Consider the following 17,282-nt stretch of genomic DNA (forward strand, 5'->3'; position numbering starts at 1 on the left):
GCATGAGTCAAGTATGTACATGTTGACTGACTATTATTCAAGATCTGGTTCAAATTTTAGATGTTTAAATAGTGTAGAGTAGGGTAAATAGGAAATTTACTATTCTCTAACATACTCTCCACTTGAACTTACTTTTTTTAGGGTTTCATACTTTTCTTTTTTGATATGTAAAGCAACTGCAAAATATCTCTGCACAGGTCACAATGACTTAAGCCTTCCAAACCAAAAGTTGTTTATACCCTCTGCATTTTTTTTAATTAAAAGAGGAAAAAAAATGTTTAAAGGACTTTGATATCTAGAGTAAGATTTCCAAAAAGCACTCAGCATAGTACTTCCTGGCAGACCTCAGGCTCCCAGGCTTGACATTGTGTTAACTCTGCCTCCTTCACATGAGCATTGGAACAGAATTAAATTTAACTTTTCTTCACTCTCTAGAACTCAGCAAAAGGAAACTAGGTAAATGAACTTTGAAAGATTTAAAGCATTGTGGCCTTTGCATAAGAGTTAACAAAATGGTAATCTGATACCCAGTGCACAGAGAGTAGCCTCTGTGGGTCCTAAATCTAGTTTAACCCCTTTACTTTGCTAACTGCCCAGGCAAGTTGTGACCTGCCCAAAGTTGCACAATCAGTTGGGAGAACGGGAGGTGGGTTCTCCTGAATAGTAGGCCTAGCTCAGTCCCTGCCAGGGGCCCAGCGGTACAGAGCGCCGCCGGCTACTTGTCTTTTTTTTTTTTAATTGAAGTATAATTGATTTACAATATTATATTTGTTTCAGGTGTACAGCATAACGATTCAGTATTTTTGCAGTTTACACTCAAAAGTTATTATAAGATAATGGCTAGAATTCCCTGTGCTATACATTATATCCTTGTTGCTTCTCTATTTTATTTTATTATTTTTTTTATTGGAGTATAGTTGATTTCCAATGTTGTGTCACTTTTTGCTGTACAGCAAAGTGAATCAGTTATACATATACGTGTCTGAGGGCTTTCTTGTGGCCTCCTTAGACATGCAAGTTAAACTCTTCCTGGATCCCTGTCTTGGAAGCAGGAAACCTTATGGGCTATTTTACTCGAATGTCTTCATACACACCAATAAAAGATGATCTGAACACCTTCATATACATTCTGGTTCTCTGACAATTGAAATATCCAAAACAGGGAAAAGTCGTGCCAGAAAATCATTCTGTATTGTAAAGATGCCTGCTTTGACTCAAGCAAATCTGGAAGCCTCCTTGGGAAATCTGGCTTCAGTTCCACATTCAGACAGTTACATAAGCCCTCAGAGCATATGGTGACTTTGCCAACTTGGTAATTTTACCCTAGTTAGTATCTCAACTGGTAATCATGCTTCAGTTTAAGGATTGAACTTTCTGTTTCTTCACTTTTGTGGCGTATTCTGAATTGTGCCAGCTATTTTCCATGGGGTGAATACTTCTCACAGTGTAGAACCAGGCTTCTTCCTCAACGGTAGAATCCTGCAATATTGATATATTCCTCTTCCAAGTGATGTTTTCTGGTTCAAGAGTTGACCACGTTCAGAAAGGTTTGCGGTGTCTTTTTCTTTTTTCCTAATAGACCGGCAGATTACATGGTAGATTATTTAGTTGCTTAAGACCTCTGGCAATTAGGAAAAGATTGAAGCTCATCAGTAGCCCTTTAAACATAATTCTTTGTAGCAGTCCTATTTCTGATAATAAATAAATAAATCCTTAAATGTTTTGTAAGCTTAATGTGAATATATGTGTGTAGGTCTCTAGAGACATTCCTGCTATAGGTATTGAGCCTGTCCAAATGTTCTTTATATACACAGAAGTTTCTACATGTCTTGAATTTACATTATTGGCATCTTCATGTCCAGGTGAGAAATGAAACAGAACCTCTCAAGATGCACACACAGCACAGAGATTCTTTCAGTGACTGTTAATATTTAACAATTTGAGAGCATCCAAGGGCTAGGAGTTTCGATAAGAACACCTTCTTTTTTTTCCTTGGCAATTAGTTTATTTGTATCTTATATTGCAGACAGATTCCACCAACGGGGAGAATCCAAGCATCAAGAAATCCCTCTTTCCTCTTTTTAATTCAAAGAATCATTTAAAGCATAGTTCTTCTTTGAAAAAGCTTCCTGTAGTCACTCCACCCATGGTACCCATTTTTACGTATGGTAGCCCTGAAAACTGCTCCAGTAAACTTGTTTTACTGATGACAACAGCATGTCTTTTATTTTCATGGGGTCATATTCTCTTTGTGCTAGTTAAGTACCTGAGCCAGTTCCATAAATTCACTGAGATACAAATTCTTCGACACTCTGGATTTCCTGAATCAGTTAAGGAGGTTGAAGCATGAAAGGCTATTAAACAAACAAACTAGTGAAAGGCTAGTTTGGGTTGTCTGATTAGCCAGTTGTTGGCAGACAGTATTCATAAAATCCCTTATTTCCTGTAAAGAATTTGATTAACGTTTACAATTAACAAATGTCTTTTGGTTTGGCTCACAAAGTTTGTTAACACTTGGTTGGCAGTTTGTCTCTTTGAAACCAAGTGAAATTGACCAAATTGGGTGAGCTTGCAGGCTCCATGAAAAAACAGCTTCTGTTAGTTGGTGATTTGCTCTTTCCTTGCCTGGCTCTAGCTTTTGCTGGTCACTTAGTTGAAGGCCAGGGCTTTTGCACTCTCCTCTGTCCACCAGAATCGGTGAGTGGACCAATTGCATTCGTCTGGAATTTGTGGCACAAATTTCTAGCACTTACATAGTGCATAATGCTAGACCCAGATTTACTGGGTAGTGTCTTGGGAATATGATTCAAACCATACTTTCTCACTTTGCTATCCTTAAAAGCCTGCTAGACTTCTTTGGCACCACCAAACACAGTGTATGGATCATTTTCCCAGCAGGAACAAATTTTTGTTTTATTGAACTGGTTCATAACCTAACTGCAATATGGAATGAGGATACGGCAGCAATTCCTGGTACAGCTCAATTTAACTGCTCTCTCTTACAGCGACTAAAACTAACAGCATGGGAATGCTTTAAGGGTTGAGGTTTAACAAAGCTGCATGACATCTGCCAATTTTTCCTAATGCAGGGAAAATTATTAAGAGGGCAGCAGACTTTAACTAGCATCACTTGCATTGTGAACATTGGGAGAGTTGTGATTTCTTTTTTTATTGAGTCTTCTTTGGAGGGGAGGGGGGTGAGTTTTGGTTTGGTTTGATTTGCTTTCGTTCTCCTCTTGCGTGTGGTTGCATATCCTATTTAGGCTTACTGGTGTGATTATTGAATCCTTGTCCATATTCTGCTCTAGGTGCCCAATTCTGACGGCCCTGATCTTCTGACATTACAGAAAGCCATTCACTCTGCTAGCACCCCAAGCAGCAGACCAAAGGAGTGGCGTCCTGAGAAGATCTCTGATCTACAGACCCAAGTGAGTGGTGCCTGCATCACTCCTAGACTCTCAGACTCTGCAGTGACCGGTCTCTCCTGAAGAGAGGACAGGGTTGAGAAATTTAGCCTCTCAATGTTACAGCAAGGCTGAGAGTCTGCCCAGAATATACCCTCAGAAATAGCCAGATGCATCTTGGTAGTCCGGATGAATGGAGGAAAAAAGCGAGGTTCTATTAGTCTTCACCTGCGGGTAGGGGGAGGACAATTAAGGGGAATGAATAAGATACGGTTCCAGTCCACAAAAACTCTGCAGCCTAGGAGAGAGAGAAAATTCACAAATGACCATAATTCGTGGTAAAAGTGAAGCGTACCGTAAAATGTAGGGGAGGGTAAGAGAAGGTAGTGCGAAGATTAAGCGTTCGTTAAAGGTGGTAGCCTACAAACTGCGCCTTGAAAGACAGATATAGTAAGCTTTCTGAAAGACTGTTTAAGCTTCTGAAATCCGTACTAGTTTTGATAGAAAACCGGCAAACATTCGCATTAGGAACTGCATATTAGAAAGTATGTATAGTCACGTTTCTCTGCCATAATGGGGGAATAAGCAGAATCCGAATCCATAAATTTTTCAGGTAACTGAGGTCTTATCTCCTTGAAGCAACCTGTTTTGATGGAAATTTTTAAATATTGTATCTTTTCAGCATCCCATAATGAGCATAGTAACATAATCTAACTTGTTTTTGATTATATTCAATATTTTATAAATCTCTTAGTCCTCTGTACTGAAATTTCTCACAACCCTCATGAGCTTTTGAGGCTGTAGGGTTACTTGTGCCTATAAATGACCATGGATTTCTGTGATTCGGAGGAGTAGGTTCTATTTTATAGGTTTATTGTTTACTCTCTTTAACTATAAGCTGTTACTGTTACTTAGAGCTGCTGAGAAGAGCTCCCTAAATTTCAACTGTATTTGCCCAGCCATTTATATTTTCTGCTTCTAACATAATATTGGCTGGAGGGGCGAAGACAGTGTAGAGAACCAGATATCCCAGTTATTGGACGTGTACCCGAACTAAAAGCACAAGGCTGTGAGTGAGAGGGCCTGATGTTCTATTCCTCATTTATTAAAAACAAAGAGAGAGAGAAAGAGAGAGAGAGAGAGAGAAAGTACAGAGTTTTAGAACCTTCTTTTAGAACCACTTCTTTTGCCGAGAAGCTCTTTTCAGGTAACTTTATATCTCCATCTGAACTATTGTGATTGTTCAATAGTTACATGTGGTCAGGGCTGTAAAAATCACCAGAAATGACCATGGAGGATGCTTCCCCAGGAGCGATTTCTACTCGAGTCAGTGCTCAAGCAGTAGCCCCTGGATTTCAATGCCCTGTGCCTCCGACTCTTTAGTATTTCTTGAGATTATCAACATTTTACTTTGCTGAGCCCTTAAAAGCCTTGAGGCCCTTGAGGATTGGCAGCCGGAGGTGCCTCAGGCTGGGGCTTCGGCCCATGTGCCGGGGTCCGCGGTGAGGGCCTTGAATGTCAGGGTGCTTTCCCATGCCTCTTCTGACGGTGACCCCATCAAGCCTGATAAAGAGGAAAGGGGTGTGAGTCAACTTTGGCCAGTGAGGAGCCTGTGGGACAGATGGCTTCTGGGACCCTCCCTCCTGTTTTGAAGTCCCCCCCACAGTGCAGCACCCCATGAGGCGAAGGCTCCCTATGAGTGAATTGTGTTTTAGAGTCTCTAGGGCTTTTGCTTATTTCTGTGTGCTTTGCATTTTTAGTGCCCAAACTTTACCTCCCCCTCAAAACAGTAAAACAAAAAAATGATAAAGTGCAGAAAGGGAACACTGGGATTTTGCAATGCCAAGGGAAAGGGAAAATCAGGGAGATAAGAACAGAAGGGGGTACACAATTTTTAGCCGAGTATGTTGCTACCTATTGAAACATTACATTTTTTCAGTTACTTTTGCCGCTAGACATGGTGGAGTGGCTGAATTTTAGCAGGTGAAATCTAAGTGGCAGCTTTATGCAGAGTTGTTTGGAAGGAAGTCTTCTCGAAAGGGAGAAGCACATCCCTTCTTTTGCTTCTTTCTGATGGTTGGCGCATGAGACCTCCCCCCTCCCCCCCATAAAGATGGGATGCAGCCAGATAGAAGGTGCCTAAGCCTTTGATCAGTCACCATACCAGCTCTAGATTTCTTCTACGTTTCTAGGCTTTTTCATTAAAGAAAAATAACTCCAATCTTGCCTGAAAAAGAACAAAAGAACAGATAAGGCTGGACTGGCCCGTCCTCCCCCACACCCGCCCTCCCTGGCTCCACACGGTCATCTCAGGTCTGTGCTCCGTTTCCTCCCAGCTTTCAAGTCTACTCTAAATTAAATCCTACATGCACCCTCATCTTTTCTTTCAGAGCCAGCCATTAAAATCACTGCGCAAGCTGTTACATCTCTCTTCAGCCTCAAATCACCCGGCTTCCTCAGACCCCCGCTTCCAGCCCTTAACAACTCAACAAGCCAAAAATTCCTTCTCAGAAATTCGGATTCACCCACTGAGTCAGGCCTCTGGTGGGAGCAGTAACATCCGGCAGGAGCCAACACCAAAGGGCAGGCCGGCCCTCCAGCTGCCAGGTCAGATGGACCCTGGTTGGCACGTGTCGTCTGTGACCCGGAGTGCCACAGAGGGGCCTTCCTACTCTGAACAGCTGGGTGCCAAGAGTGGGCCAAACGGGCACCCTTATAACAGAACAAATAGGTCCCGAATGCCAAATCTGAATGATTTAAAAGAGACAGCCTTGTAATGTGTGCTGGAGTGGGGGTGGGGGGGAAAGGGACAATCCGGTTAGGAGGGGAGGGGTGGGGTGGGGTGGGTGGAGAATGGGCGGGGCCGGGGTGGTAAGCCAGTATTTTCAGCTTTATCAAGGTGTGTGCAATATTGTATGTGTGGAGCCAGCTGGCTCCTCACGGCCACAAATGCTAGTCAGGGATCTTAGAGCCACAGGAGTTCCTTAGGGATCACCAGTCCCCACGAGTCTTGTGTGAGAGTGGATAGTGTGCAGCTGAGGAAGAAGACACTTTTGCCAGGTTCTCCCCCTTAGGTTCCAGCTCTAGTGCAATCGCCGTTGAACTTGGGAAAGCCAGGATGTGTTTTGGCACTGCAAGGGATAGAAAAATATGTGTTGACCGATGTCCTTACCACAGATTTTTTTCCGCCTAGACTAAATGTGGGGTTTATTGTAATCCAAGAGTATCCCTTTGAAGGGTTAGCAGATGAACTAACTGTATGTCTTAAATTGTTTTCTAAACTTCCATATTTGATAGGGTTTGTAACATTTATTTATAATTAATTAATATTGTACTGTTATAATCATACCTTTTCTGTTAAACGTAAAGTTATTTTGAGCTGTTTGGAACATTGTGAAGCAGTGGGACAGCTACAGTAGTTTCTATAAAAACTAAACAGTAACGTTTATATATTGCATCAGGAGTATTTTATTCTATATATAAATATATATATGGTAAATATCTGTCTGTTTTATAAATATAATCATTTAAAGAAAGTATCGTTATGACACTATCTGCCATATTTTTATACATTTGTGATATGAAGTGAGTATTATACTTCTAATCAAGGGAGTTGAATTGTGGCTGCTCGTGACTGTAACCGTAGGAACCTTGCTAAACTTTCAGGCGACAGCGGCAGCTTGTAGACACGATCCTTGGTAGCAGACGAGATGCAGCATCTCCTTCTGAACCCACAGGGAAAGAAAGTTGGCTAGGCCAGTGAGAACTCCAGCAGGCCTGTTCCGTCCTCACACAGTTGGCTCCTCTTCGTGTCCAGGGACGTTCCTTGCACCTGAGGGGAGAACAGATCCAGGGTTACTCATGGGGTCTTTGTAGAGAGAATGTGCTCTTCTACTTAGCATTAGCATAGGGCATAGACCAAAGATTTGCCAGTGAACATTCCTAGTTGCGAGGTTGTAAAAGGTATCTGCAGATCTTGCAAACCAGCTCTATGCTCCTGAATCCTGTGCACTGTACTGGAGACTCTTGGCTGGTAGCGTGTGAGATACATGTGTGGCATTTCTATTTCTAAATGCTTCTTTTGTTATCGCTCTTTCCAATATATTTAAAAGGCTCCTGAGGCAATTCCAGATGTAGAGAAAATTGCTGTACTCATCTTCCTGAGACGGTCCATTTGTAACAAGTTTATCATGCACATCAATAAACACACATACGCACACACACGTGGCCAGAACAGGACTTACCTTTCCCTCATTTGATCTCCTTCAACTCCCAGGTTATTCCCAAGTATCATCAAGCCTTTGGCCAACAAGGGTCATAGCCCCGCGTTTCTGGGCCATCCTTGACAGAAATCACCTCAATACCATCATCCGTCAAGAGTATTAGATTTTCGGAAGTAGTCTCTTAGCAATAATATTTTTAAAGGTCCCCTCCCACCCCTCAAAGAGGTAGCTTCTCAGTATTTATTACTTGTCCCAGGACTGTGAGAGTATCAGCCCCTGAATCAAGTTGGCTATAATTGAAATCTGCTGAGTTACTGTTCCCCTCCCCCAACATTTTAAGAATCATAGCTCTGATGATTATGAAGATTATAAAGAAAAAGGTCTTAGTTTCTTTGAAGCTTAAATTGTGTGCATATTGCATTTTTATATAACTACTATAATGATGTGTATTGATTATATATAGAGGTCATTTTAAGGTGCTTTTAATTTAATTTTAATAAGTGTAATAGGCACTAAAATAAAACTCAACTAGGAACTATCATTGAAACAATTTGATTCAAACCAATAGTTTGCATGCTCTTCGGTTCTTTTTATATCTTACTGCTTTCACCAGTTCAGTGCTGTCTGAGTAGCTCTGAATTCTGGCTTTTTCCAGGCAGCTGCCCAGTTATATAGTGATGTGGACCCTTAGCAGTTTTTGCCTGGATACTAATGACTCTAAAAGGGTGTGTAACTCTTCTTTTTTAAACTCAACCTGTACCTTGTATTCCCCCTTGCAAACCAGAAACTCCATTTTTTTCCTCTGGAAAGACTTCTCACTGTGCTGTGCGCTTAGGAACTGCGCAGTCACATTGCCATGCTGTGGCATTTGAGGCTCGTTGTCACCTAGGGGCTGGTTTCCCATGTTTTCATCCTTGCTAACATTGGGATCTTAGATATTTGCAGAACATTTATATTCGTGATGGTTCTTCAAAGAAGGGCTAGAATAATTGCCTTCTACCTAGAGCAAAGTAAACCTAACTGATGAAGAGTCAATACATACTTTTCGTACATTCCCAGATTTGAGCCAGAAAATATCTGCAATGTTTTCAACTAGTGTATTTGACGTAGCTCTTTTATCCTCTTCTCAGCTTTTGTCCATTCTGACTTTCATTGACCTCAGTAAGCTGTAAATGATCTACAATTCGCATTTCTAGCATGCATATTTCTCTTCCTGGTCACATGGTAAAGTTTTCTCTCAAATCTAATGGGCCCTCTTTTAGCTCTGAACTTATTTTCCTCTGGTTGATGAATTATTGGCCTCACAAAGATTGCCATCTGTGATAAGATTAAGGACTTGACTTAAGGTCACAAAAGTCTGCATTTTCTTTAGGAAGGGAAGTTTATGACATCCATGTTCTATCATCTGCCCTAACTTCCTAAAGGATAAAAAGGTTGAATGAAGGCTTATGAATTGCTTTGTTTATGGAAGTATCGCTGATCTTGTGAAAAGAAACTCTGCTTTACTGTTTTTCTACTTTTGCTTTACCGCCGTCCTCATTATTCTTCTCAGAAGTTCTGAATGAACTTTTACTAAACCTTGTTTGGTTTCAGTCAGAGGTTTAGCCTCTCTAGAGCCCAAGACAAAAAGTGCTCCATGCTGAGGGGCTCAAGTGAGTTATCTACAGCAGGATTCTCGACCAGGGCCAAGTTTGCCTCCTGGGGACATTTGGCAATGGCAGGAGACATGTTTGGTTGTCACAACTTGGGGTGGTGGTGTGCTACTGGGATCTAGTAGGTAGAGGCCAGGGTTGCTGCTAAACATCTTGCATGCCCAGGACCGCCCCCACCAGACAAAGAATCATTCAGCCCCAAATGTCAGTAGTGCCGAGGCTGAGAAACCCTGCTGTACCATATTCCAAGCCCACCTGTCTGCAGAGCTTGGCCCCGCGCTAGTTCTCTGCAGGCTTCAAAACTGCAGGTACGAATTCTTTAGCGTTGCATTCTCTTAAAGAGTCTTCTACCACCTTTCTTGAATCCCTGGAATCCTACTGTCTGTTTTCATTATCTTGGACCTGCTAAAAGGTGCATCCTTTGGGAGGAGACCAGAGTCACTTTATAGGTGTTTGAGAACTTAAATTCTAGGTCAGCATCCTTAGAAAATCTTTCATAGAGCCATGAAGCTTATATTTAGAAGCAAGCAGCAGCCTGGCAGACTGGCATGATTTTTACCAACTGCTCAAAGGCATCCGTGGCTTTTAGCTGTCTCTCCCAAAAGAAAATGTGTTTGTTTTTAATTTAAGTCATTTAATAACTCTTTACAAATATTGGCATATGACTGATTAGAAGCAAAAAACTCTTAATTGGTGGTCATGATGTGTCTGTTATAGGAGTATTTGTGCCGTGTGCTTTGGTTAAATCTGTTTTAAAATGTACTTTAAGATTCACCATTTGCAGTTGTACTTTAATTCTAAGCTCAGAGCCATGCTGGGTAGTTTCCAGTCGCATCATGTATTATAAAGTATGTTGTGGTTGTAGAGTTAGACAGTTTAGCATATTTCTAACCTGAAAATTAGTGGGCTTTGCTACGAAATGCTACCCCATTTTTCCTTCCCAGCACCTCTTAGTTAACATCATAGTACCCTCACTCCTTAAACTAGTTTTTAGAGTAAATAAGGAAAAAAGCCATTTATTTTCTTCTAGCTGAGTATTGAGAATGACTCATAAGTGTACAACTGTTTTTTAAGGCCAAGAGGATTACTTTTCAAGTATGTAGAAGGCTCTGTCCATTTCTGTTCACCTAGGTCCTGGTGGGGACTCAACCTTTAGCAAGAGCAGTGGCTCATTGCGACTTATTCCTAGAGCTTAGCTGGGACTCAGAAATCTGCATAATCTCTCCTGGTCAGAACATATTTTCTGGAGAGCAGTGCTTTTATATCTAGAAGTTTGTTAGCTCCTGCATTATAGTCAGATATTGAGCTCCGTGTGAGCACTAAGATCCACAGACTCATACTTTTGTGAACTGGGAATGTGGTATGATACACTGAACCAAGTCAGAAAATATTGAAATATTTCCTTGCCTCCTTCAATTCATCACTAATAAAGTGTGTAGGCAGAGAAAACTTATTTGCAGTTTAAAAAAAATGGTTTCTTTAAAGGGGGCTGCAGAAACAACAGTACAAATGTCATAAGTGTCCTGTTGCTAATCCACAGGGCCAGGATCTCACAAGAAGGCTCTCTTAGAGACTTAAAGGGCCAACTTGCAAAATAAAAACTTGTAAGTGGCTCTGATTTCTTCCTTCTGCATCTTGACCAGCTGAGATATAGAATATAATAACTTGAGGTCTGATTCAGCTGGGTAAAAAATTCTGTACTAGAAACCATGAGTAAATGCAAGAAAGTGAATCTGTGACAGGATGAGTCCCTTGTCTTTCTGTATACACACAATGTGGTAGAAGTACAGTGGCTAGGAAACTATGGGCCTGCTGCCCTATTCTATTCTATTTCTTCTTTTTTAATCGAATGTACTATAAAATGTCATAGACTTTTGTGCCAAGTCAGTTACTATGTGAATATTCATTTCCCATAGTGCTTTGTTAATACATCAGTGTTAGGCCTGGTCCTGACTCCACCTTTCTCCACTCCAGGCCCTGACCCACCTTTCTGTGTATTTCTATAGGCTATTAAATATGATCACAACCTGCCTTGTACTTCCATTCATTAACTGTTTACTCCCAAGTTTGAGGGAAGTTTGTCTTTCGTTTTGCCAGAAAAAAATTTGTAATAGTCTACACGTTGGATTTCTAGGGCCAGAGAACTGTGGCAGTGAAACTGGTATCTCTTCTAAGGCCCTTCATTACCCAAAAGGTTAAGCTCTCTGAACCCCATTTGATCCTTGGGTTGTATTTTGATCTTCCTTTGGAATCTTAAAAATCGGTCTCCATGTTGTATGCAGATTAGAAGTTGCCTTGTTCACTACTCTTCCAGCGCATAGTATCAGGGAGAAAGAGGCCTTATCTGTTCCTCCATCCCCTCCGTTTTGACAGACTGCAAAGAATTCCTCAGGACTTCCTTTGGTTTGGGATTTTACTTTCCCAAAAGCCTGATCTGATTCATTTCAGGCATAGACAAGCTTGTCCTAGTGCTCTGCTTCAGGGCTAATCAGACAAAACCCAGGAATAGAAAAGGTAGATGCCTTGACTTTTGTCCCTGTTGGGGGATTAAAGTGTTTATCGCCAGAGTTGTCAAAAGCTCCAGTTACAACGCATTCAGTTTCAAGGGAAAAAAAATGATGCTTTTCCTTCTGGAGAACTTTTAAGTTCTCCACAGCAGCTTAGATTTTCCAAAATGGAAAGTAAAGCTTGTATAAAATCTGTTTTCACTAGAGATATACAGTCGATTATAGTCACCTCAGTCCATTTCCCTCTCCTTGTTTCCTCCTTGGTCACTGATTGAGTCAGGCTGGAGGGGTAATGCTGTGATTGTAAGAAGTAAATTCTCACGTGAACGTGGACTGATTAACAGAAACAAACCAAACAAAATAGTTGCCCCTAATTCCTATCTCCAAGAATTGCTTTGTGCCATTTTGAATTCAGGTAGTTATTCTGTATATATTTAGAAGACTATTCTGAGCTTCTTCAATCTCTAGGAAGTTTGAAGGGGGTATCTGGGAAGACACAGAGCAGGGAGACTTTGAGAACCCTGCTTGTGCCTGAAAACAAAAATAGGGATAAGCCAGAATGATGTAACATCTAAGTTTGTGGTAGATGAAGAATCAGTTGAAATTCTTAATTGCACAGACTTTATAATCCATAATATAAAGTGTAATTCCATACTTTGTACTGTGGCAAGGGTGTGACGTGGTGTTAACCTTTTTAATTTTTGAATCCAAGCTGAATTTAAAGTGTTGAATATTTAAATTCCTCACAAGCTAATTATGAACCATTTGTAAGGTGTTTATATAACTCTTTGTATCATGTATTGGTACATCTTATCAAGTTTTTTCTGGCATGTATTCCATTCTAAACTTCTGTAAAATTTCTATTGTTGCTGTAAATATTATACAAATATCTATTCCGTGGTAACCTTAATTATCAGCATGAAATGGTTAATTTTTACTGAGCACAATGTATTTTTGAATGGATCTTCCCAAATGTCTTTAATAAAATGCAGATTTTGCACTGACTGATGTGATTGCCAGGCCTTCCCCATCTTGAGCACTGTGGTCCCTCTTGTTTGAACAACAAGCAGCTCCGTGGTAGTTCCTTCTTTGTAAAGAACTCGTTTGAATTCAGATGAGGGATAATGGGCCTTTGAATTTGGAATCAGTTTAAGGGACAGAAATTATTGTAAGGCAGGGCAAATCCTGTTATTTACCGATGTTGATAATTTTTTTTTTTTTGTATTTATAAAGCTTTTTTCCCCTTCTGGCATTTTGAAAACTTTGGCTTCTTTTACACTTGAGTGTTGCCTCATTTGCACGTTGCCAGACACTCACTTGGTGGTTTGGGGAAGATGGGAAGAGATGTCAACCTCCTGCTTAGTGCCATGGAGGAAGCAAAGATGGACAGCTTAATAAGGATTTCTTCATGTTTTAGAGCAAGGGGTTGGCAAACTCTTTCTGTAAAGGGCCAGATAGTAAATATTTGAGGCTCCATGAGCCATTGGATCTCTGACTACTCAACCCTACTCACCATGCAACTCTGCCATTGTAGTGCAAAAGCAGTATAGATGATATGTAAATGAATGGGTGTGACTGCGTTCCAATAAAACTTTATTTACAAAAACAGGCAGGGAACCAGATTTGCCAGCCTGTTTCAGGCCCTCACTTTTGTTTTTAAGGATAAGAAGACCAACTAAGTAAATGGGGTGGCCAGGGGAGAGCTTAAATTCTGTGATAACATGTATAAATATTCTCCAACTTTCTTTATCTTTCTAAACAAAGGATAGGAGCTAAAACCCTGTGTCACCAAAATCTTCACTCCAAGTTTCTCAAGTGTCATAGAAACTTGTGGCCTGTGATTTCAACTATACTGTTTATCAAGACTGAATCAAAGTAACTGGGGCTTGTCATTTTTTTATGTTCATAGCACTTACTATGGCTGGGCACATTGCCAAGTATTTTACTTTTATTTTTTTTTATTTTTTTTTTTTGCAGTATGCGGGCCCCTCACTGTTGTGGCCTCTCCCGTTGCGGAGCAGAGGCTCCGGACGCGCAGGTTCAGCAGCCATGGCTCATGGGCCCAGCCGCTCCGCGGCATGTGGGATCTTCCCAGACCGGGTCATGAACCCGTGTCCCCTGCATCGGCAGGTGGACTCTCAACCACTGCGCCACCAGGGAAGCCCTACTTTTATTATTACATTTATTTTTTGGAAGACAGCAGAGTGGGTAGTATCCCCATTTTGTAGATGAGGAAACTGAGGTTTATGGACTTTATGTTAACCTGCCCAAGGTCACCCAGCTAGGATTTGAATCCAAGTATGTTCACTGGAAAGCCCATACCCTTTTAACACTACTATACAGTGTGATCACTATGTCTCCATGTATAGAAACTGACATGGGTTCATGACATGGGGTGATTCATGTACCACCCTTCTTCCCATCTCCCATCAAGTGGTAATTGAACTGATTTGAGAATAGAACATTTCATTGAAACAAGTCACTAGTGGTCCAGAGACTAGTGAAATGGCTGAAAGCACAGGATCTGGGGTCGGATTACCGGAGTGCAATCCTAGCTCCATCACCTACATCTTGTGTGGCTTTATGCAAGTTACTTAACTTTTCTATGCCTCGGTTTCCTTATCTTTAAATGGAAAAAATAATAGTGCCTACTTCATAGGGTTGTTGTGAGGATTTAATGAGATGATAACCTGCAAAGCATTTGATAGATTCTCAGTAAATATTAGCTGCTACAGTATTTTTGCTATTATTTGTGCCCCAGCTGACAGCCCTATGAAGTTAAAAAGGAATGTCACCGAATCTTGACTACCACTTATACAGAGCTCATTAAGCACTTTAGGTGCATTTATCTTATTTGATCTTCACATCAGCCCTGTAAAGTTCTCACGATTAAGAACCACCCAGCTTAGAGCTACTCTTGGGATCACAGGGGAAGCAATAGCCCTTACAGGTGTGCATTTGTCAGCAAGCCTCAGCAACCATGCTCCAGGCAGACAAAATGATGGGCTTCTGTCAGTGTCTGTTCAAAGGCTCAATTCAGGGGTGCAATCTTCTGGGTTCTGAGACTGGAATCATAGCAGTACCTTTATTTTGAAATACCTTTACATCATCTAAGTAACCTCCTCCCACCCTGAATACCAAAATCAGCTCAGACTTTTTCTTAACCTTGCCTACACTTAGTGTTACTTCTTTGTTCATAGGATTTCATCTAGTTGTTTAAAAATCTCCTGCATTATGTTACGTATATTTTACCACAATTAAAAAAAAAATGTCCTGCAAGTATAGGGCACACTCTAGAATTTCTGAAAATATTCTTCAACCAAAAGTTTCCCCCACAAAAGAAATAGTACTGCAAACATAGTTCATGTGTTTAATGGCAAGATTCTGTTGGGCTTCAGATGTCCCTCAATAAAAGTTTTATTTTTTATACATTCTGTCATGAATTAAATGAAGTAAAAATTCATATGCTGTAGTAAATAAATTACCTACAGATAAATGTTTTACGAATCTCACTGTTTATTAAATTCTGAAGTACTGAGCAATTTCCAGTAGGAAATCTCAGCTGACCTCCTTGCAGAAATTGACAAGTTGATCCTAAAATTCTTGCGGAAATCCAAGGGACTCAGAATAGCCAAAATGATCTTGAAGAAGAACAAAGTTGGAAGACTCATGCGTTACAATTTGACAACTTCCTACAAAGCTACAGTAATCAAAACAGTGTGGTACTAGCATAATGATAGACATATAGATCAATGGAATAGAACTGAGTGTCCAGGGAATTCCCTGGCGGTCCAGTGGTTAGGACTCCATGCTTTCACTGCTGAGGGTGCAGATTCAATCCCTGGTTGGGGAACTAAGATCCCACAAGCTGCGTGGCATGGCCAAAAAAAAAAGAATTGAGTGTCCAGAAACATAAACCCTCACCTTTCTGGTCAATTGATTTTCCATAACGGTCCAAGGTCATTCAGTGGGGAAGGAATAGTCTTTTTGACAAATGTGCTGGGACATTTGGATATCCACATGCAAAGAATGAAGTTAGACCCCTACCTCATATCATATACAAAAATTAACTCAAAATCGATCAAAGATCTAAATATAAGAGGTAAAACTATAAAACTCTCGGGAAAAAAAAATAGGAATAAATCTTCATGATCTGGATTTGGCAATGGTTTCTCAGATATGACACCAATAGCACAAACAACAAAAGCGAAAAAATAAGTTGGACTTAAAATTTTAAAATATGTCTTTCAAAGGACTCCTTCAAGAGAGTGAAAAGACAACCTATGAAATAGGAGAAAATATTTGCAAATCATTTATCTGGTAAGGTAATTGTATCTAGAATATATAAAGAACTCTTACAACTCAATATTTTAAAAACAGCCTAATTTAAAAAATGGGCAAAGGGTCAGAATAGACATTTCTTCAAAGAAGGTGTACAAACACAGTAGACACATGAAAAATGCTTAACATCATTACTCATTAGAGAAATGCAAATCAAAACCACAATGAGAGGTACTACTTCATGCACACTAGGATGGCTACAATCAAAAAGATAATAACAAGTGTGCAGAAATTGGAACCCTCATACATCGCTGGTGGGAATGTAAAATGGTGCAGCCATCTTGAAAAATTGTCTGAAAGTTCCTCAAGAGGTTAAATTGAGTTACCATATGACCCAGCAATTCCACTCCTGGGTATATACCCAAGATAAATGAAAACGTCCACACAAAAACTTGTACACAGTTGTTCATAGCAGCATTATTCATAATAGCCGTAAAGTGGAAACAACCCAAATGTCCATCAACAGATGAATGGGTAAATAGAATGTGGTTTATCCATACAATGGAGTGATACTCAGCCATAAAAAGGAATGAAGTACTGATACATGTTACAACATGAATGAACCTTGAAAACACTATACTAAGTGAAAGAAGCCAGACAGGAAAAAACCACATATTGCATGATTTCATTTATATGAAATGTCCAGAATACGCAAAATCTACAGAGACAGAAACGAGATTAATGGTTGCCCGGGGCTGGGGTGGGCAAGTGGGTTGGAGAGGTGTGATGGCTAGTGGGGACAGGGTTTCTTTTGGGGGTGATGAAAATTTTCTAAAATTGATTGTGATAATGGTTGCTCAACTCAATATACTAAAAGTCATTGAATTATACACTGTAAATGGGTGAAATTTGTATGGTATGTGAATTTTATCTCAATAAAGCTGTTCCAAAACAAAACTTTCCAATATAAACAATTATTTGGAGAACCTTTATCCCTGCCTCACGCTGTTTACTTCTTTTCTTTTTTTCCCTTAACTATACTCCCCTCCTGTGTCTGGTGTGCCAGTTGTAGAGTCCTGAACTCTTAGGCTATTGCCATTTTCTCTGACAATCCATGTCACGATAAAAGTTCGTTCAGCTTTCCTAGTAAGAATCTCTAGGCATTCTGTTCAAAGTGGATTTGTCCATGTGTCCTAAGGCCAGAGAAGGATTTTT

At 40.4% G+C, this 17,282-nt stretch overlaps 1 protein-coding gene across 3 annotated transcripts in view; it reads left to right on the forward strand.

The window, feature by feature from the left end:
• The window catches only part of CDKL5 (cyclin dependent kinase like 5), a 182,385-nt gene extending 176,193 nt beyond the window's left edge, over window positions 1-6,192 (forward strand). For 2 of the 3 annotated variants that reach the window (XM_033427877.2, XM_033427878.2), the window contains 3 exons: window positions 2,027-2,149; window positions 3,309-3,428; window positions 5,795-6,192. In XM_033427877.2, coding sequence (XP_033283768.1) covers window positions 2,027-2,149; window positions 3,309-3,428; window positions 5,795-6,181 — 630 coding nt within the window. In that variant the 3' untranslated portion in view covers window positions 6,182-6,192. The remainder of the gene's footprint in view (window positions 1-2,026; window positions 2,150-3,308; window positions 3,429-5,794) is intronic. The other variant, XM_049704726.1, reaches the window with a different exon arrangement.
• The last annotated feature ends 11,090 nt before the right edge of the window (window positions 6,193-17,282 follow it).

The sequence above is a fragment of the Orcinus orca genome, chromosome X (genome assembly GCF_937001465.1).
Source record: "Orcinus orca chromosome X, mOrcOrc1.1, whole genome shotgun sequence".
Taxonomy (NCBI): Eukaryota; Metazoa; Chordata; class Mammalia; order Artiodactyla; family Delphinidae; genus Orcinus; species Orcinus orca.